The sequence below is a fragment of the Syngnathus scovelli genome, chromosome 6 (assembly GCF_024217435.2).
Source record: "Syngnathus scovelli strain Florida chromosome 6, RoL_Ssco_1.2, whole genome shotgun sequence".
NCBI classification, from domain to species: domain Eukaryota; kingdom Metazoa; phylum Chordata; class Actinopteri; order Syngnathiformes; family Syngnathidae; genus Syngnathus; species Syngnathus scovelli.
In genome coordinates this window covers 14,213,692-14,236,654 of record NC_090852.1, presented here as the reverse complement: position 1 = coordinate 14,236,654, position 22,963 = coordinate 14,213,692, and the positions used below count along the sequence as shown (strand labels likewise).

The 22,963-nt window shown below is 40.3% G+C and overlaps 1 protein-coding gene across 3 annotated transcripts in view; it reads right to left on the bottom strand.

Annotated features, from left to right (window-relative positions):
• kiaa1549la (KIAA1549-like a) overlaps nt 1–22,963 on the bottom strand; it is a 69,193-nt gene that overhangs the window by 5,742 nt on the left and 40,488 nt on the right. For all 3 annotated transcript variants that reach the window (XM_049724370.1, XM_049724371.1, XM_049724372.1), the window contains 8 exons: nt 18,983–19,176; nt 15,124–15,266; nt 8,245–8,369; nt 7,340–7,554; nt 6,712–6,844; nt 1,924–2,165; nt 1,525–1,690; nt 44–141 (listed from right to left, as the gene is read on the bottom strand). In XM_049724370.1, coding sequence (XP_049580327.1) covers nt 44–141; nt 1,525–1,690; nt 1,924–2,165; nt 6,712–6,844; nt 7,340–7,554; nt 8,245–8,369; nt 15,124–15,266; nt 18,983–19,176 — 1,316 coding nt within the window. The remainder of the gene's footprint in view (nt 1–43; nt 142–1,524; nt 1,691–1,923; nt 2,166–6,711; nt 6,845–7,339; nt 7,555–8,244; nt 8,370–15,123; nt 15,267–18,982; nt 19,177–22,963) is intronic.

Below are 22,963 nucleotides of genomic sequence, written 5' to 3'. Positions count from 1 at the left end.
TATGTATACCGAGCAACCCTTATTTGCTTGAGTAAAGTAATACCGTCTCAGTGAAGGTCCTGGCGGAGGTCCTGGTCTTGAAGGGACCAGCGGTGGGGGAGATCCAATGCCCATATCGGGGAGCTGTGTGAACCGGAAACCCTGCATATGCAAAAATGTCATTATTTGCATGACTTTTTAAGTACAAGTTCTGTTTTTCGTAAACATATGGACTTGTTGATTTATGACACGAACATCTGGACAAGCAGAAGAATATTTGGTGTAAATGTAGTTGGTAGTGCTCCATCGGTTGTTTTAATCTCAGTAAAGCCTTCACCTTGTTAATCAGCTGTTGGCAACACACTTACTAGTGGCAGAAAATGACATTTTCACGTGACCACGTTTGGATAAAAATATCCTGCCACATGACCTAATCTACTGATTTTCATTATGTACTGTATGTAATGTCATATTATGGCGAAAAATAATTAATAGGAACCACCTAAATAGATCACACTTTCAATTTGTCTGTATTTCTTCAATGTTTCTGATAGCTACCAGTGTAAATCATGTGTGCCATGGAGGTGCCTCTCTTCATGAATATAGTCCATACTTGTTTTATTTATAAGATGTAGACCAATTGTTGCATTAGCCATAAAGTATTGTATTGCATTTTTGCTACCACCTACTCCCTTTTTTGCTTAATAAAACCCCTTTTTTAAAAATACCATTGCTGCACTCCACCACAATAAACCTTATAACTAAATGTGACAGAACAGCTTTTCAATGATCTTCAATACTCAAAATCACCATTCCCCCTTCTTTCCCTTCAAATGGAACACCACTATTATACAAAAATTATATTACAATACAGGGATCCAGACATGAACAACCAGAGGCATTACTTTTTCAGTCTTTCAACATTCTCTGCAATGGTGATTCCCAACAAGAGATTAAATCAGGGGGGAAATTATCCAGTGTGATCTAATTGGTGCATAAAAAGTATTTACAGGCACTTCAATAATGTACCGTAACCTTAATCTATCTATGGTCGCAACGTGTTATGACAGACAGAATATTTACATCCTTTTCTACTTGACTTAAAGTCTGCAATTAACCCAAAGTGCATATTTATAGAACGTGGGAGCAATGTGTCTTGGTCTCTACAATTATTTGATCAAATTGATTTGGAAATTTTATGTAATCCTGCTAATGTATTTTTCACTATTATTTGCTTTACTATGTTACAATGAATATTGGAGACAGGTCAATAACAAAACCTTAGTTTTAGCCTTAGGCTCAAATTATTGCACATAGTATTAATGATGGAGTAGTTCATTTGTCTGACTTTAGTGCGAGAAGTGTGAGTTGAGTTCCCTGCTCGGTAACAGTGCAAATAGGTGTCAGTCTCTCAATTTGCCCTCGATGCGATTGATTGACACCCAGTCTGGGATGTTATCTGCCTAATCCTACGAGGGATAGGCTCCAGATCACCTGAATGAGAGACAGCTTTGAAAATGGATTGATTATACTGAACGTTCTCACCGGTTTTGGCAGGCTACACTGATGCAAATCCTCATAGCCCAGGCTTCTTTGCCTACTTCCACAGGGATGGTTCATGGTCCCAGGGGCACTCGTCACCCCATCACTATAGTGGCTGGAGTGGGATGGATTATAGGCGCTGCGAACGTGGTGGTGGTGATGGTGCCGCCTACTCGGAAAAGAGGAAAATGTTTTAATCTCCTGGGTTTCAACTTGCGCTCCAGTATACTAAATGTTAAATTTAAATTTCAAATACTTTGCTCTCTGCATATATTTACACAAAAAAGTTCAAATCCAGCCTGAAGCCAATTTTATATTTTGTCTTCGCTGAAAAACTTCCAGACGTGCTACATGATTTGCATCACTATGGAGAACAAAAAACATTATGTAAAGCAAATTTACTTAGTAGGAGGGGAAGGTGGGTCATGATCCGGGGGAGCCAGGCTGAAGGCGTTGCCAAGCAACATATGCATCTGTGTGCGGACATCGTCAATGGATGGCTGAGAGCTGAGTGTGGAGGAGTCAGAGCCGCGGTGAGCTTTCACTCCCAGGCTACCATTTCCTGTGCCAGTAGAGCCACCTCCATATCCAAGAGAGCTCATTAGATGGTCAACATTGGTTTCTTCAAATGGCTCAGGTTCACCCTACAAAGTGCAATGGGGGTGACAGGATCAGTATTCATGACACGCTAGATAAATGTTCTGCATTCATTATGTCAGCCTCTAAAAAGCACCAGTCTTTTCAATTACAAAACTTTGATTAGTTTTTCCAGTTAGAAATTGTAAATCAAACCACATCAACCAGCAAAGGTCGGGTATGTGTATAAGGTCACGCAACAGCTTTAATCATTTACATCAGTGTTTCCCAACCTTTTTTCATTTACGGTACACCTTTTCACTGGAAAAAAATCTCGAGGCACACCACCAACAAATTATTCCTTCTATATTAAAATCAGTTATATTACAACAAAAGACGTACAGTTCTATTCCTATATATGTATGGAGAGTCGAATAATTGAATAAAAATAAATAGTAAATATTCTTTAAATTGTATTTCTTTTGTAAATGAAAGTGACAGTTTTTGAAAAGAGTTTTTAGACAGTGTAAGGAATAAACTATTGAAAGTGATTGTGATCAAAATCCAAAAGAATCAATATGGCTTTGTTTACTGTTTTAGACGAGCTCTATAAAATATTGCGACATTAAGAACAAAGTCACTTTTAAAGACGCTCTGCTGTTCTGACAGCGTGTCACTGTTAGTAAAAGACACAGCAACTAGTGATGTGCATTCCAGTTCTTTTGAGTGAACTGAATCTTTACAATCAGTTCATTCAAAAGATTCGTTCAAACGAATCATTCAACGAATGGTCGCCACGCACGCGCACACTGAACAGGAAGTTGCGTCACTGACTCGTGATTTGCATTTGCAGTTCATCGCGTGAATGGATCAGTGAGGCAACGAATTCTGACTTTCCCGTTCGCGAACGAGTTAATTGGTCAACTGCCTTCCCGTGCATCAACGGATCAGTCAGTGAATGTGTTGCGTCTCCCTCCTGGCGTGAACTATGGAAGCCAGAATGTAGGTTTACGATTTGCCAAGGAAAGAAAGAAGCACTCACTGAAACACCACTTCTTTTATGCACGTTCTCTCCAAGCTAACGGCTAACTTTATTCATGAAGGGATGCACCGTTATGCAACAACGGGGAGATTATGCTTCTCTTTGGGTAACCTTGATTTTATAAAGTTTTTAAATAACGTGTATGCATATGTACGCCTAAATATTGTTATCCAATATATCTACTGCAATTTTACATTGGATTGCTGGTTTGAAATGCACTTTTATTATTATTTTAATAAACATTTATGTTAAAACTTGTCCTGTGTTTTATTCCTTGTTTTTATATTCGCCAATTAAAACATAAAAATCAGACATTTGGTTAATTGCTTTATATGACAACATATGTAGGTACACCTCATGGACACTTCAATACTGCACAAGGTAAAAAAAAAAAAAAAAAAAGAATAAATAAAATTGCACAATAAAAGCTGATTCTCACACCTGGGATCGAACCAAGATCTTACTGAGTAAGAGCCCATGATGCTAACCAGTCGGCTATTTCAATACGACAGGCCATGGTTGTATGCACTGTTTTGTACTAGTGATGTGCATCACAGGTCAGGGAAAAAGCTTAAGTGAAAGTGAAAAGTGCCACACCCACCCTCACCCCCACCTCCTGATTGGCTGTTTGAGCTGTGACGTCACTTGGACACTCCATTAGGTACACCGCCATTTTCAAGTGTACCTAATAACAGGCCACTTTATTAGGGAAATACACGAGGTGAATCCTGGAAAACTGTGACCTTTGACCATGATATTTCCCTAATAAAGCGGCCTGTTATTAGGTACACTTGAAAATGGCGGTGTACCTAATGGAGTGTCCGTGTGATTCCCTCGTTAAGCGCACCTGCGTGAAAAGTTTTAGCCACTTCAGAACGTGAAAGGAGCTAAAACTTTTCACGCAGGTGCGCTTAACGAGGGTCACTTGGAAAACATGTTGGAACGCGGCCCCGAGGACTAGAGCTTGACACCTGTGACCTTTGACCATGATATTTCCCTAATAAAGTGGCCTGTTATTAGGTACACTTGAAAATGGCGGTGTACCTAATGGAGTGTCCGTTTGATTCCCTCGTTAAGCGCAGGTGCGGGAAAACTTTTAGCTCCTTTTGACCGTGAAAGAAGCTAAAAGTTTTCACGCACCTGCGCTTAACGAGGGTCACTTGGAAAACATGTTGGAACGCGGCCCCGAGGACTGGAGCTTGCACATCACTAGTACAAAACAGTGCATACGACCACAGCCTGTCATGTTGTTACAGCCGACTGGTTAGTGACATGGGCTCTTGGTTGGTAAGATCTTGGTTCGATCCCAGGTGCGAGAAGCTGCTTTATTGTGCAAATTACCCTTTATTTATTCTTTTTTTTTTTTTTTTTTACCTCGTGTAGTGCACCTATTGACGTGTCCATGAGGTATACCTACACAAAAAGCCGTGAACCAAATGTCTGATTTTTATGTTTTAATTGGCGAATCTAAAATAAAGGAATAAAACACCAGACAAGTTTTAACATAAATGTTTATTAAAATAATAATAATAATAAAAGTAAATTTCAAACCAGCAATCCAATGTGAAATTGCAGTAGATATATTGGATAACGATATTTAGGCGTATATTGCATACACGTTATTTAAAAACTGCTACAAGTGTTATAAAATCAAGATGAGCCAAAGAGAAGCATAATCTCCCCGTTGTTGCATAACGGCACATCCCTTCATGCAATAAAGTTAGGCGTTAGCTTGGTGAAAACGTGCACAAAAGAAGTGGTGTTTCAGTGAGTGCTTCTATCTTTCTTTCGTAAATCGACATTCTGGCTTGCACAGTTCACGCCAGGAGACGCAACACATTCACTGACTGATCCGTTGATGCACGGGAAGGAAGGCAGTTGACCCATTGAATCGTTCGCGAACGGGAAAGTCAGGATTCGTTCCCTCACTGATCCGTTCACGCGATTAACTGGAAATGCAATTCACGACTCGTTCGTGAACGGGAAGTTACTTCATTTTCTTCTTCGTTTTAATTTATGGCGAGGTGGCACCAGCTTCGATGCGCATTACCGGCACCTACTGGTTGAAGTCATATGAAGTGAAACTTTAGGAAGTGATTTGTTCACTCTCGTTCACTGAAAACAAAATCGTTCTTTTGAACGAATTGTTCACTCACGAGCCAACACTAACAGCAAGACACACATAAACTGAATATGTTGACAGACTATTTTTTTTGGGACTCATAGATGGAATACTATGTATATAAATAAAATAGATATAAATTAGATAAATATCTTTCCAATTTAAACAATATTTTTATCAATCAACATCATCCGATTCCTGATTGATTATGATCCTTGTTTGTAAATTCAGGTTTAGAAAATGCAGTTTTGAATTGTGTGCATGGTTGATCATTTCTTTGTGATTCTTATTATACTTGGTATCTTCTTGGGGGTAATGGCCCCCAGTGCCTTGATCACGAGAGGTGCCAATGTTGCCTTTATCCTCCACATTTTACCTCTAGCTCTTAGTATTTCTCCAGCCTTTTGTCTTACTTGTTTTCTAGATGTTGCGATCATTTGGAATTGCTACATCTATCACGACTATTTCTCCACCACGCCTACGTCAGGTTGGTTGGCTATCGCCAGTTTGGATCTGAAAGTTCTACCGGCTTTTAGCCTGCCTTGTTCTCAACCACCTTTGTGTATCCTGGAATATCGGTACCATATATGGATTAAAGCTCCCAGAATTGAGATGGAAGACACCTCAATTCAGGTAGCTCTAATCTGTGTCTTGCACAGCAGAAGCAGATGAACCACAGAGTGAACTATGATGTTCATATATCACACTCAGAGACCTAACTGCTCGCTGTTCTCCTTGGATAGCACTCAAATAGTGTGGCATATCCAAGTCTATGAACTCAGTCACACATCTGAACCCATGGATGGGCTGTAATCATATGCAGTCATTGACATTCAGCAAGGTCGCGCTGTTGCTATAGCCAAGAAGCAGCAGAAAATTATTTCAGTCACTCACTGCTGCTAGCCCCAATCTTTTTGATGTTCCTCTCTGGCTTCTGTTCTCTAGCTTCTGCCACATGACCTTTTAGGCATTTCTTTACTTTTATTTTTTTTATGTTTTACTTTTTCTTTCTTTATTCATTTGGTTCCGTTTTTCTCTCCAGGTTTATTCAAGTGAATTTGGTAATATGTGCTCAGAGAGTCACAGAGTCAGGGTGAGGTTTAAAGAAGGTTAGTAAGGATTAAAGTCATAAATAGTCTGCTGTGAGAAGAATGTTATTTAGAGCAAAGTAGCTTTACTTCGCTGCCACCATCAGACTTTTCATCGTATCACATACTGTGTGTATGAGTCACTCATCGTCAGTGCGGTTTAAAGGTCAGACTTGAGTGTCTATAAATGTACCTTGTAACACAAAGATTTTAAAATAGCGAGGCATTCAGGTGAAAATTCAAGTGAGTCACTGACATTTTTATACAATTAGGCCATTAATAAAACACCTAAATCACCTTTTATCTAAATAAAGTATGGACCTAGCTTCCTAGAATGACTCATGAGCTTTCTGCACACTCACATCGTAGCCGTTGTTGCGGATGCCTCTTCTTGCTCTCTCTCGAAGAACCAGAAGGTCCATTTCTGTCTCCACGGGGCTGGGGCTGCTCAATGATTGCCTGCTCCAATAAGTGGGCTCCCTTGGGTGGGAGTACCTGACGGACGCGTGGAGGTGAACAAATAAAGGTTAGGTGACTTGAAATGACAAATAAATAAAAGCAAAAAGTAAAAGCAATTCAGAAGTGCAAATTACAACATTTTTCACAAGTTCATGCCACATTGTACTGGTTATAGCCCTTCTCACGTTGACAAATTTATGTCAGCTTAACATTGTCCATGGAAATAATAATCTTGTAATTTAATACACAGAAAACGATATCATTATATATGACGTGTGTATCTGTTAAATACAGACGTTCAAAGATTGTGACAAACAGTAACTTCCTCATGAATTATGACACTATTTTACACACAACCCAAACTCTGCGTTATGTGCGTAAAATAGTGATTGTTGGTTTTTTTTGTTTGTTTGTTTGTCTCAAATCTGCAACATGAATAACATAAATCAACTACAGTCTGACAGTTGATGGACTGATGGAAATCTTGCCAGAATTTCACATTATTATTACTTCACAATACCTCATCCTTACCTCTTATGACATCCAGCAAAGGAGGCTCTCTTTTCCTCTGCTGTCATTGGTTCTTTGACTCCGTTGTCATGCCGACTATGCCGGCTGTGACCATAGCCGTGGCTGCCACCCTCCGAAAGGGAGAACTCCCCGTAACCCTTCCTACGGCCTTTCTGCCGTAGTTTGTTTCTGTAGTGTTCAATGTCCGACTTTTGCTTCAACCCGCCATGATTGGCCTGTAGGGGATATGTTTGACTCTCAATAAACTAGTAATAATAGTGGCTCAACGATGTAATTTATAAAACAAAACGTGCCCCAAACATGACATTTTGCACAAATATATTCAAATCATGTAGAAATTAACTATAGTATATAAATGTAACTCGTGTAATGCTAATAAAATGAGCGCAAAGGAGTCATCAGTGTCACTTGCTGTAGATAAGTGTAGGTGCGATGGCGAATGTGAGGCTGAAGAGTGAAAGATGATAGACTGGATGGGAGACTCATGACAGAAAGAAATTTAAGTGGAAGCAGAGTGTTTGCTGCAATAACAACTCAATTTGTCAGGAGTGCAAGGCATCCTGGCGAAGAGATGTGATGATGTTCAGGAGAGTACATAATGAAATCTTTTACCAAAATTCTATGGCAATTTCAAACACATAAATACATTTAAAGAGCAGGCTTGAAATATGGGCCAGATTGGTTCTAAATGTTATTTAGGACAGTGGATTTATGAACGTGTCACATACCCATTTCCACAGTGTACATGTGGGTACAACAATATATCAAAGTGTGTCTTTGGAAATTTACCGATATTGGACAAGAAGGCCTCAATCACGATCTCAATCTCTCTGTTCATTCATCCCTAGAATGTTCGATGGGGTTGAGGTCAGGGTTGTTGTGAATATTTGTGCGTGTAGACTCACCTCGCCATTCAGGATCACAGAGTCTTGGCTGTGGGAGGAGGATGAGGGGTAGGAGTAAGTTGGCTGAGCTGTCATGGGTTTGATGGTGATGAGCCGTAGAGAGCCTGTATGATCATCGTATGGGTCTGTGGAGGAGGAAGGATGAAGGTTAGCTGTCCCTTAAGGCATCTCTGATGTTACAGTCAGAAAATGTTGCCAGATTTTTAAACGCATCAATTTGTCTGTGTTTAATAATAGTTATGGCAGAGCATTAAAAATAATCATGTATGTTCGAAGTCTGCTTTATGCACACACTTGGCCAACTTCAATAAAAAAAAAATATATATACTTATTATTTATGCTTTTCTGATTTGTGCTTTCAAAAAAATCAATGAAATGACTGATCACGAGAAACTGATTCTGAGAATTTTGAGATAGACATTATCTTTTGTTACCATATAAAACAAATGTCAACATTTTGAATTTGTCAAATGTGCAATGTTGAAAATGAATTATTATTCATACACAGACTTAATATTAACAGAATGAGCTTTTAATCCCAATAAAATATGTGTACATACGAGTAGATCTGACCATTTAAATTCAACACACAGTTCCAGTGAACCGAGTCCACCATTTTACGTTATTTACACTTTTTGGTATGCCAACGCACCACCCTTTCAAAAATGTCATTGACTGGTGCGCATCATTAATAATCGTACTATTTGTGCAGTGGCCGTGGGATTGATTCCCACACGGTGACTGCTTGTCACCAATGTAAGTGTGAAAAGCTGTCTGTCTCTATCTGCACTGTGATTGATTAAGTGGCAACTAAGCCTGGGTAGAGTCTCCCTTTCATCCACAATCCGCTGGGACAGTTTGTAGCTTTTCCACAACCCTGAACAGAATAACTTGCTGGATGGTTGAAAGCGATGTGATGTGGTGTCTAGCTGAGGTCAATCCAGTCTTCACCATCCTAGATGACACTTCACAGTATATGGAACCATAGCTGTGTATGTTGTCAAATCTTTGACGTCATGGGCTTCGCAGCATTAACGGTAAAGTTTATGTGCATGTTATTGCAGGCATCAGCAGATGGACAACGTTGTAGTTTACTCGAACTCGGATGACTCATTGCCTGACATCATCGGGCAGACGGCTTCATTGTAGGGCTAAAACAGTCTGCCATCAACTCAACCTCAAACCCACACAACCACAATTCATCTTGGCTGCAACGCTACCGTGCATTTATTATTTGTAGCTCCTCTTGCGCTTTACTTCAGTGACGACTGAGGTTAGGAAAGGTGAGCAGAAGAAATTGTGAATCAGAACATCCACACAACTTGAACATATTGTGGAGTCTAATTTTCAAGTTTTTTGATGAACAAGGTGTAGAGTTCATCCAGCAAGATTGCTACACGATATTAGTTGTCTTGTACTTCAACAATGCTCTTGCTGTGCTCAGATTTTATTGTGACTTTATCTATCACTTCATTTTTGACAGCAATGTGTTTTGTTCACTAATACCCCTCACCCCATTTCCAACCCGACTATATCGTTACTTCTGACCATCCCAGCTTCTCTGAGAAAATGAGACAGTTACTCATCCTCTCCTCTCCTATTCATTCATTTGCTTGTGTAAACACAATAAATCACTGTGAAAACCAGAAGTGTTGAGGCATAAGTGATGAAAAACAACAGTGACAAGGAAAGGCCCAAACGTAACCTATTTGCCAGTCAAAATATTTTTCCTCCACATTGGCAGCTCCACACATCCATGTACAACAAACAATCACCTGACTATATTGCTCTGTTGTCACGTGAATGCAATTAGTTTCATTGCTGAGAGATCGTCGCTCTTCGGACACAAAGTATGGCAGCGGACCAAGAGGTATGTACGGCTTCGTGCACCAACTGCACCCTTCTCTTAGAGAGGTTGTCTCTGCTAGAGGGACGTGTCCGCCAGTTAGAGCAGAATAGTGCGATAACAGTAGTTGCGGCGGACACAGACGCGGGCTGTAGTCAGCCCGCTAGCCCGGTTAGCATTAGCCCCAAGCGGCTTGCTAATCGCGATGAGCCAGGTAAGACGCATAGCCGTCCAAAGACATCTCGGTCTGCTGGCCCTCGCACTTTGGTCATAGGCGACTCCATTACCCGCAACATTACGCTTAAAAATCCAGCCACGGTAATGTGTATTCCTGGGGGCAGAGCACCCGACATAGAAGCTAATCTTAGGGAGCTGACTCGCAATAGGCCTAGTCAACAGCGTAGTTCCAACAACACTAGCTACTCGGACATAGTGATACACGTCGGCTCCAATGATGTTAGGATGAGACAGTCAGAGATCACAAAGAAAAACATAGCGAGGACTTGTGATCTTGCCAGAAAGATGAGTCGGCATCGAGTATTTGTCTCTGGCCCCCTGCCTGGGAGAGGCACTGATGAGAGGTTTAGTAGATTAGTCTCCCTTAATCGATGGATGGCTGGGTTCTGTAAAAAGCAGGGACTGTATTTTATAGATAACTGGTCCTCCTTCTGGGGCCGCCCCGACCTGCTGAGGAAGGACGGCCTTCACCCTAACCGTGAAGGCGCCTTCACTCTTTCTAGGAATATAGATTACTGTTTGAGCCACTCATGACAGGTCACTTTAGAGCAGGCCAGGGCACAGGTGATTAGACCACCTGTGAGGATGGGTTTGGAGTCTGTTAAGTTAAAGTTAACTAGCGCTAGGCTAGACTTTCAGCATACACATAGCTCCTCGTGTAGACTAGAGCGCGACAGTTTAAATAGTGCTGCAGTACACATAAACACACTTTCTACTGGGGTAGTAGACAAATCCAATCACTCCGTCCCGACCGGTCTTGCTGTTGAAACGGTGCCTGTTTTAGATAACTTCACATGTGTAACAAATACTCATCATCAAATTCCCACGGTCGTTTCATCCCACCGCCCTAATAAACTTTTGAGAGGTGATATTAGGCCTAGAGAACACAATTTTACTCGCATCCCGTTTAAAAATCCTTCGATAGATACGCACCCTGATCAACCAATTACACTTAAATTCGGTTTTATGAATATTAGATCACTTCATACGAAAGCAGTTCTCGTTAATGACCTTATCACGGAACATAATCTAAATGTTTTTGGTCTTTCCGAGACCTGGTTAAAACCTAATGAACTGCTGCCACTTAACGAGGCCTCGCCTCCAAATTTTGTGAGCTCGCATGTGGCTCGTCCTCGAAAAAAGGGTGGGGGTGTCGCCCTCATCTCAAATTCTGAGCTTAGATTTAGGCCTCGCTCAATTCACGTATTTAAAACATTTGAAGCTCTCATTGTGCGATCCACTGCGTTACCGTCATTCTATCTTGTTGTTATTTACCGCCCACCCGGGGCTTACTCTGGCTTCCTGGATGAATTTTCAGAAGTTGTGGCTGATCTAGTGACAAATGCAGATAATATAGTTATCATGGGTGATTTCAACATCCACATGAATTCACCGTCGGAGCCACTGACTTCGGCATTTCAAACTTTAATCGATACGTTTGGTTTTACGCAAGCTGTACAGGCAGCAACGCATAAGAATGGAAATACCTTAGATCTGGTATTATCCCGAGGACTAGCAACCTCAAATATAACAGTACTGCCATACACTACTGTTCTGTCTGATCATTTTTTAATAAAATTTGAAATTTTAGTTCCTTGTCAAAGACAAGAGAGCAATCAGAATTATAGCAGCCGTAATTTTAACTCCATGACTGCAACTGCGCTATCTGAGTTACTGTCGCCGGCAACCGCCATGTTTCCCGCGTACAGTGGCTCTATCGATAATCTTACAAATGAATTCAATGCGACATTATTAAAAGCCATCGACTCTGTGGCACCGCTACGTCTGAAAACTCGCCGTAGATGGCCAACTCCGTGGTTCACAGATGAAACACGTACGTTTAAACAATTATGTAGAAAGCATGAGCGCAGATGGCGTTTAACCAAACTTGAGGTTTTCCATCAGGCATGGAAGGACAGCCTCCTGAAATATAAAGATGCGCTTATTTTAGCAAAAACTCGTTATTTTTCGCAAGTCATTAATCTTAATAAAAATAATCCTAAATACTTATTTGATACAGTGGCAAAGCTAACTCTGCGCCAGCCGACCCCCGATAGCTCCTTCCACTCAGCTGACGAGTTTATGAAATTTTTTGCTCAAAAGATTGAGTCCATTAGGGACGAGATCAAGAATACCATGCCAATCGCTCCGCCTGTTACTAGCGCTGGGGATCATGCAATAACCCTCTCAAATTTTAAAAGCGTGTCCCTTGAAATGCTTACAAAATTGGTTAGTACGGCTAAACAAACAACATGTTTACTCGACCCGCTTCCAGCCAAACTACTTAAAGAATTATTTCCAATTTTAGGACCGTCCATCTTAAATATAATCAATCTGTCTGTTTCCTCTGGGATAGTGCCAATGGCCTTTAAAACCGCTATTATTAAACCACTACTTAAGCGAGCAAATCTTGACCCGGACTGTCTCAGTAATTATAGGCCAGTTTCAAACCTCCCATTCATAGCAAAACTTCTCGAAAAAGTAGTAGCACAGCAGCTTATTGATTACATGGTCGATAATAATCGATATGACTCTTTTCAGTCTGGTTTTAGAGCCAATCATTCTACAGAGACAGCACTTGCTAAAGTGACTAATGATCTCCTCATAGCTATGGATTCAAATACGTCGTCTGTATTGTTACTACTTGATCTTAGTGCTGCCTTTGACACTGTAGACTTCGATATTTTATTAGGGCGTCTTAAAAGTTGTGTTGGTATCTCAGGGTCAGCACTAAGCTGGTTCAATTCCTATCTATCAGGCAGGACGCACCGAGTGGTCCATGGTAATACGTCCTCCGAGCTTTATAATGTTACTTGTGGTGTCCCACAGGGATCGGTACTCGGACCGATTTTATTTAATATTTATATGATTCCGCTTGGGGGCATAATACATAAATATAATATTAGTTTTCAATGCTACGCGGATGACACCCAATTATATATGCCGTTATCGATGACAGATCCACAGGACTGCTGTAATCTCGAGGCGTGCCTTGCGGAGATTAAACAATGGATGTCTCTCAACTTCCTTCGTCTTAACCCGGATAAAACTGAGATGTTGATAATTGGTCCTACTCGTTATCAACATTTATTTAAGGAAACCACTATAACTATAGATAACCGTACTATCACTCAGAGTGATACGGTAACTAATCTCGGGGTAATATTTGACCAAACGCTCTCCTTTCAAAAACACATTAAGAATATAACCAGGATTGCGTTTTTTCACCTTCGTAATATTGCTAAGATTCGTCCTATCCTCTCGACCGGGGATGCGGAAACTATTATACATGCGTTCGTCACGTCGCGCCTGGACTACTGTAATGTATTATTCTCTGGTCTTCCTAAATCCAGTATTAAAAGTCTACAGTTAGTGCAAAATGCCGCTGCGAGGCTGCTCTCACGGTCAAGAAAATTTGATCACATTACCCCAATATTAGCCGAATTACATTGGCTCCCGGTCCATTTAAGATGTGACTTCAAGGTTCTTCTACTAACCTATAAAGCACTGCATGGCTTAGCGCCTTCATATCTCGTCGACCTAGTCGTTCCTTATGTTCCGTCTCGTAACCTTCGTTCGCAAAACGCTAGTCTTTTAGTTATACCGAGGGCCAAGAAAATGTCTGCAGGGTCTAGAGCATTCTCTATTCGGGCTCCAGAGCTTTGGAATGCCCTACCAATGGATATTAGAACTACTACCTCAGTAGAAACATTTAAGACACGTTTAAAGACACATTTCTATGAGATGGCCTTTAACTAACTTGTGATGGCCGATTTGGCCGGAGTTTGTTCTGTTCTCTCTGCCCACCTCCTCCCCGGCTGGGGAGGGGGTTAGGTGGCTCAAAAGCGGATAGCGGCTGGCTGGATTCTCGGGGACCAGTTCGGGATGGGGGAGCTGCGGCTCGGCCCCCTTGAGGACACTGCCAGGACAATCGAGGACACCTCCGACATCCATTTTTTTTCATTGATTTTCATATTATGTATTACTTGTGTACTCTCTGCATCCATTATAACCTGGTGATCCTGAAAGGGGGATCCTTCCATCTGTGGTCCCTTCTCAAGGTTTCTCATTTTCCCCTGGTAGGGGTTTTTTGAGTTTTTCCTTGCCCTTTTGGGAGCTTATGATCAGGGGATGCTTTGAGAATAATTGTCAATTTTGGCTATGTGAAGCCCTTTGAGACTGTGATTTAGGGCTATACAAATAAACTTGACTTGACTTGACTTGATAAGCTTTGACTGTGACAATTAAATGCTTCATCTCATTAAGTCATAATTTGCCATCGAAGGCAGTTATTTGCACTCTCTGTCCAGAGAGAATGCATTTTGAAAGTAATGGTTGAAAATTAATTCCACCACATCAGCCGGCCAACTGGACATTTGCCCACTTTGCCCGATGGACACTCAAATCCTGCCTGTAGGGCCGCATTATGGAATTAGACAACCGAATTGTATTATTAGGGATAAAGTAATAATGTTTCCTTTGATATTACTGTCAGTGTGTGTCATCACCGGCAAGCTGCATGATTCAGCATCAGACTGAGTCACTGTATGCATAATTTTCTTTTGATCATATTCACTGCAGGAATTATCCTTTGGGCGAAATGTCATCGAATGAAGTGTAACAAATGTGTGGCATGAGATGGGTCAGTGTACCCAGTGATTACTATATACTTTAATTAGCAACCTACTGCCTTTGGCAGAAATACTGGAGCTAAAGACTTCCTCACCATCTGTCTCTTTTTAGCTTAATCTCCTTCATTTACTCATCAGCTTTCCACATCTCTGTTTCTTTCTCACCATTGGCGCTCCTTTTGTGCAGATCCTCCTTGCCATTCTTGCAACTGCCGCCAGTGGCTGTCTTTCGGGCCGAGGAGCACTTGCTGGTGTTCAGCTTCCCGGAGCTGTTACTCGACACTGAACCATCCTCGCTTGGCAACCGCCTGTAGTATCCATGGTAACAGAGAGGGTTGCGGAAGGCAGGGGAGGAGAGGGTTTTAGAGTCTCAGCATGTACAGTACACAAACAAGGCACATAATGATGGAAACACATTTGAAAAATGAGCATCTCCTTTAAAATATTTGAATAGTTGAATGGACTAGTAGTTATAAAACGTTATCAATATTCAGCATTAATTATGCAGACCTAATAGACAGAGTCGAAACAGCAGAAAGTACAGTGCAAAAGCTATAAGAACAATTAATTTCACCAACAAGTTTTAGTAGTCGGGTTACAGCCTTTTAATTATCCTTTTACGCAGAATTGATTTTATGGCATTATTTTGAAGGCAAACAATGAAACAATTATTGAAAAGCTAAAAGCAAACAAAAAAGGCCCAAAGTTCAGATGGTAATGTTTAAAAAAAATATTCACAATGCCGAAAAACTACGTACAAAAACATTTGAATACTATTACAGGAATTAAAAAGATTTAGAGAATATAGAATTTTTCTTCTGACATTTTTATTACTAGGAAAGCAAGTGTTGGTTGCATGAAAATGCAATATTGATGTGTATGTCCGTCTGTCTGTCCATCCTCGGTATGTACAGATTATGAAGAAGCCTATGTACTACTGTACTGTAAGTCAAAAATAGACCTTTTGTATTTGTTTATGTTCTTTTCCCTTAGAGATACCTGGCATATGAACCGTGTACATGCCCCAAAACATATACATGCACTCAAGCATGCACGCAGGCACACACGGACTCAAGCACGCACGCACACACAGCCTTGAGCCATGTAAGCCACAGTGGGTACACAATGTGCCAGGCCCATCTCATCTACAGGTGGTGTGACGTGCACATATTCTGTAGATCAGATATCAGTAGACATCAGTGCCACAGGCGAGGCTAACATTTTGAGAAATACACACAAACACACACTGTGGTCTGTGTTGCGGTCGATACAAGTGGAGTTACATTTTCAGTCACATGGTCAAAGGCAGCTGAAAGTGTGAAAAAATATACATGCATGGTCCACGCAAACTTTTCTTGGAGAATACTGGACAATATAGCAACTGAATCAATCCTCATTTGTCTGTAAAGTATCCATCCATATCCATCCATCCATCCATCCATCCATCCATCCATCCATCCATCCATCCATCCATCCATCCATCCATCCATCCATCCATCCATCCATCCATCCATCCATCCATCCATCCATCCATCCATCCATCCATCCATCCATCCATCCATCCATCCATCCATCCATCCATCCATCCATCCATCCAAACCCACCAGCAGCTTCTCTTAGAGACTCTCTGAGATGACCGAGATTGTCACCCTGTCTTAATAGTAGTAATAAAATAAAATAAAATAAAATGAAATCACCCTCAATGAAATAAATGCAAATTAGATTCCAAAAGCTTTGGCAAATGATAATGTACAATCCTCTGTTGTTTTCCACGTTATCAATTTCTCATTATCAAGCGACAGGTAAACGACCTCACTCTGACTTCAGAGTTGTCGCGTGCTGTCATCGCAGTAATCAGTGCCTCAATCTTTTCACGAGCAAATTTGGTGCCCGACCTCAAGGTAATGCATATGCACGACAATTGCGTATCCATTGCAAATGAGCAAATGCATCTCCTTGCGCAAACCTGTGGCCCCCATGGCGAATGAAACGCCTGTGCCTGCGTTTAGGGAAGGACGAGCCTTTTTCAGCACATGTCCCTGTCTCTGCAGTTGCCAATTGACCCAGAAACTGCTAACATTAAATCCACAACAACATGATGTTTTTGCTAGAGTATCTAAACTAACTTAGCATTTTAAATATGCATGTCCTTATGTCAGTCACATTGACCCAAATGATGTTCTTAGCATGTCCGGTGCCTCGTGTTCCTAATCCAACCTGTTATGTGCATCAATTAATCTGCCATGTTGAGTTCCTGCTCCCAATCTCCACTGTGATTATACTGTGAGAACGTTAGACTGTGTGAATATCGAATGTAGTTGGGTTCTCCCTGTACCCTGCAGCTAGACAAAAAAGAAAGCCATCTACAGATTGACTGACTGTGGATAATATTGCTTTATCATGAAAAACATACTGAATCTTCTATGTTCCTCCATCAAATTTAATGTGGCTGTAAGTAATTTCCATTTATAAAGAAGTCCCCAAATATCATCTTGATGATGTATCATACCATTCTGACTGCAGCATTTGCTTGAGGATTTGTAATTGCCTCTCTATATAGATGGTGGAAAATGTTTTCCCGACATGGTTTGGTAAAGCTGATTATGCCAGCCTTTTATACGGTCATCATTGTTCCACTCTCTTCATGGTGAAAGTCAGGGTTATAAATATACATGTGTTTCTTGTCCTCAAGGGGTAAAGCACGACTAATCTCACCCCGATGCATTTTCGTTTAGGGGTGTGTAAATATGAGACTGATTTGTGTGCATGTTCCTCAATTTGCATTTTTGTAAGGAGGCAAAAATGCATCTCATTTGTGGCTTCCTTTTGGAAAGAGCAATAGTAAAACAGGAACATGTAGCAAAGTTTTATCTTGCATTCCCTTAAGACATTAACCCGCTGAGGAGCGAATATTTGCGAAGGTATCGAATGATGTGTTTTCGTCAGGGCTCGTTCAAGGTCGCAAACCTTCTCCCAATATTCTCTCGATGGTTGCCTGTAAATTTTCTGCATTCATACATAGTGCATTTAAGATTTAATGAAACACATCACAAACATTTATTACGTCAATTTTCACGACTGCTATCTATCTATCTATCTATCTATCTATCTATCTATCTATCTATCTATCTATCTATCTATCTATCTATCTATCTATCTATCTATCTATCTATCTATCTATCTATCTATCTATCTATCTATCTATCTATCTATCTATCTATCTATTTGTTCCTGTCTCCAATTTCAATTAGATTCAAATCTTCAATTATCTAATCACGATATGCTTTTAGTATGTGAGAGGAAGCCAAAGTATCCATGCGAGCACAGATTGAACGCCACAAAAGAGCCCAAGGTAATTTTGTCAAGCAACCTACACTCTGCTGCACTCTGTGTAGACAGTATTATAAAATTATAAAGTGTGGTAGTCTGTATAGTAAAAGAACATTTAAATTACATGCAGACTCTTTGTAATATTTAGGCACGTGGTGATAGTCTGTAATTCTCTTAGGGGGGGGTGCATACACCAATTCATAACATGCCTTAAATACAAAAATACAGATACAATCCACCCACAGGCTCAATGGGTTATTTGGTTATGCAGTTAAAGGAGACAAAAGGGGGCGACAGGTGGTGCTCAAGCCTTAAACCAAACTGAGCTTCTCTTTGCCAAACTGTAAATGGAAAAACTTTGTGGAGAACACACACAAAGATACTGTAGCAGTAACCACCTCAGAAAAGCTAATCATCTGACAACATTTAGATCCAGTACATGCATGTTTTCTGTTGTCTAAGTATCTGCAGACAGCCTCTTGTTAACACTTGACTTATTTTTAAATCACATCAATCTCTCTGATTTAGCTCAGCATACTGGAGGATTTGCCTAGTCTTAACAAACACTGATGTCTGTTTCTGCTGAATGGTTCTGGCGTCAGTAATTCTGTTGTTCGAACACAATAGCAGCTGTTTTTGCATAGCACATCAAGCTGAGAACAGTGTGTGTATCATAGGACAGTTGTTTACTTACCCTCCTTTGTGTATGTCAGCAGATGGTGGCCTCTTGTTGGCAGTGCCGTCCTGGTACACCTTCTTATCCAGTGACATTGACAGCGGGGCATCTCGCACAGGCAGTCCCAGAACCAAAGTGTCCTTATTTAAAGAGATGGTCTCATCACCAGTGCGACCCATGTGCTTCTTGGCATAATCAAAGCCCTGAACAGGCTGACAAAAGAAAAAAAAAAAAAAAAAAAAGAATTAAACACAACCTTTTAAACCATCTCAAAATGAATATTAGCATGGTGACATACTAATTTCTTTTTTTCCGGGTCATAAAGCAAACAGAAAGCCAACAAAGCCAACATGCTGTGCAACAACAGCTCAACAACAGCTTTGCAGCCTAAACTGATTCATGTTTTGATGGGCAAAGCATGACAAATCACAAGCATCCAGCAGATCAATGTCCTATCAATTAGTGTTTCACACTAATGCATGTATAAGGTAGTTAGATAGCAGCAAACTATCCAATGACCTTTTGTCATTGCTCGCAAACATGTTGGTTGACCTTGGTTGTTAATTTCATGGATAAGATGTAATGAGAAGTTTGGTCCATTTTTCAATGTTCTTTTGATGAATTCTACTACTGGCTTGAAAAACCAAGTACCGTGTTTTCTGCACTATAAGGCGCACCTAAAAACCTCCAATTTTCTCAAAATAATCTGGTGCGCCTTATATATGGACCAATATTGAGCCACTACGGCTGGCGTGTCCAAATATATAGACTTATATATGGACAAAGTTTTAAAATCGGCCATTCATTGAAGGTGCGCCTTATAATCCGGTGCACCTTATATATGGACAAAGTTTTAAAATGGGCCTTTTATTGAAGGTGCGCCTTATAATCCGGTGCGCCATATAGTGCGGAAAATACGGTACGCCAACTTGAAAATGAAAAATGAAAGCTTTGTCGGTGTCATAAGTGACAGTAGACACATTTATGGAGGTAAATAAACTGAAGGTCATATGCTGGTATATGATTTTCTTGTTATTCAGATTTCTTTTTAATTATTACTAAAAAACTCAAATCATGCCTCTCAAGTTTTCGTATCTGTCCCAACATGCACTTATTTGCAAACGCTCAGGAACTATGCAGAAATGTGACATTTCTTCAAGAGCAGAGAGCACTCCACTCCATCCCTTGAGAGTTCACTCTAGCTCAAAAACTCTCTTGGGCATGACAAAAGGTCGAGCAAGGAGAAATAAAATAGATGTCACTGAACAGGTCCAAGGTTTGTGGTGAAATTTAAGCATTTGGAAGTGCTTCACAGAGTTTGATTCACTTGTATGTAAAATCTGTCAAATCATAAATTGGCCGATGCACCAATGGCTTATCTGTGGCTTTTGGGACTGGCTCACAAGGCTCACCCTCCATGGATATACTGTATTAAAAACCTACATTACTGGGTTAAGAAATGCTCCAGCAAAGAAAAGCTACTATTTCAAACTGGAGTCGAACTAATTGCATAAAAAGTGAGGTAATATGACAAAATGCATACCTAAGTAGAACCTCAAAGTAAAGCATAATTTCCATGACAGAAAAGGGCAATTGGATGGCGCTTCTGTTCCCAAATGGCATGGCAGACATAATAAAATATTAGAAACAGCATGATGCTTTACAAATTTAGCACACTGGAAGTCAAGAATGAATGCATCAAGAGAACAAAGAGGAGAACACAGATTTTCCTAAAACCTCTAATGCGCAGACACATTCTTTGCACTGCTGCATTTCTCTGCCCTTACAGCACAGAAAAAAGAAAAGGACCGTCAGATCATTTTTATGTTGCACAACAAAGCAGACGAATCCCAGATTTTTTTTTTTTTTGCCTTCCTTTTCTATTTCGAGCGACTCTAAAATGGGCTGCCTAATGTATTTGATGATGCATACTAAATCCTGAGAGCATGTGAGGTTAGGCAGCGTGGGCATCAGGCTGACAGCATTGTTAATAATTCATCCGTAATACACACCACTGTGCCATAAGCCAGCCTTAAAACACATGGCTGAGTGTCAGGGAAATTGATACACACTCATGTAGACACATGCACACATTGATGAGAGCACTCTCAACGGCATGAATATACAGTTACGGTTTGAGTGTTTGCACTCGACTAGCTTAAGTGTTGTGTGATGACTTTTTTGTGTGAAAAATACATGGAGATTGCAGACATTCATTTGCTCGAGGTCTCTTGCCGTTCACAGGTCGATCTTTGACTGTTTATGAAACAAACGAGCAGTGGGCAAGAAAGAAGGGAGAAGTGTGAAGTTAAATGTGCCCTATCAAGCAATGTTTCTATTAACATACAACATATTAAATGTATAACCACTATTTTCTTTTCTTAAGAAATGAAAAATAAAACTGGATAATAATAAGAAGGTTCAACACATTTTAGTTATCCTGTAAAACAGTTGCTTTAAACTGACAAACATGATTAATGAAGGAAAAATTACTTAAATTAACTTTTTAAAATCAGACAGTTTTTGTTGAGTAGAATTATTGATTGATTCATTTATTCATATTCCAAACTGCTTGGCCTCACGAGGATTGCGGGCGTGCTGGAGCCTATCCAGTCAATTGCAGGCCACATATAGACGAATATGTTTTTGGTATGTGGGAGGAAAGAAAATCACCCAAGAAAACCCGTGCAGGGCACGTTAGCACATTCAAAGTCCACTTAGGAAGGCTGAAGCCGTAATCAAACCCTGAACCACTGAACTGTAAGGCGGCAATTCTAACCAGTGCACCATTGCGTTGCCCAGTAGAATTATAAAAATCCAATGAAAATAAAAACAACAACATCCTTACAGGCAAGCAATTTCTGAGACTTCTACATCTGGTAACATTAAGCACGGCCCATTCGTTACATTTTATTTCCTGACTTTCTTGCTAGTCTTGTGATTTCATTGTGCCCTGCATAGAAGACAAACAGCGGCAGATGCATTTTAAATGTGCATTTTGGAAAATTCCACTATCATCAAGTTTCACTTTTAATTAACACAGTTAATTAATACAGTGAATTTATGATATTTCCATCCAGTACAGTACAAATTGGAGATCAACCAGCATCTCAGAATAGATTGCGGTCAACCTCATTGATTCCACTCTATTTTAAGATGTAGTGAAATACAGTAAAAAAAAAAAAATAATTAAACATTAGTATGACATGCTTTTGCACAGCCAACCTATTAAGCACTGAATACTGGCAATGATGAATACATCACTGAGTGAACGATGCTCACAGTAAAAGCTGTCATGCATTACACAGAATATGGATTGGTGGAAAAATATAATGGATGATCATAACCTTGAAGAAGACATCTGACATTTCATGCTGTGTTTTCCACTGAAAGGTCTGTCTCTTTTAGTCACGGTGTGCGCTTTTCTAAATTAACTTTACCTCCTTGTTTTTGAACATCTACTGGACCAGGCAAGAGAAAAGATGGGCCAACATTTCTGAAAGGTTTTATATTAAATGACGGAGATACTGACCACACAGAGTCAGCACTGCTGCACGACATGTTCTTGCATTCCTTACTTGCACTTATCTTCAAGCCTAATTTAAACTCAGATAGCAGCTTGATGAGATGCAGCAGATGAGCTATTCCCCCGGCAGCTATATTGATTTAAGTTTAGCACTAGCAGGACCGAGAGCTGAAGCGCTCTGCAAAGTTACATGCAGTAAACACGTGGTCAGACACTCTTCCTGTGACAAGCTGCTGTGTCAAATAACAAACTATAATAATAATAACTGTGTTGTCCCATATTTTGTTGGTCCCTTTGATATCCCCATGACAACCTCCTTTCTGAAACCTCCGCATCTGCTCACTAAAAAAGAACATTTGACATGTCATGTAGTATTCGGAATGGTAAATTAGCTGCTTAATCATTGTGTATGTATAATATGTATACAAATATATGCCATAGTGACCTTCAGCTACAATTGGTCGACTGATGTA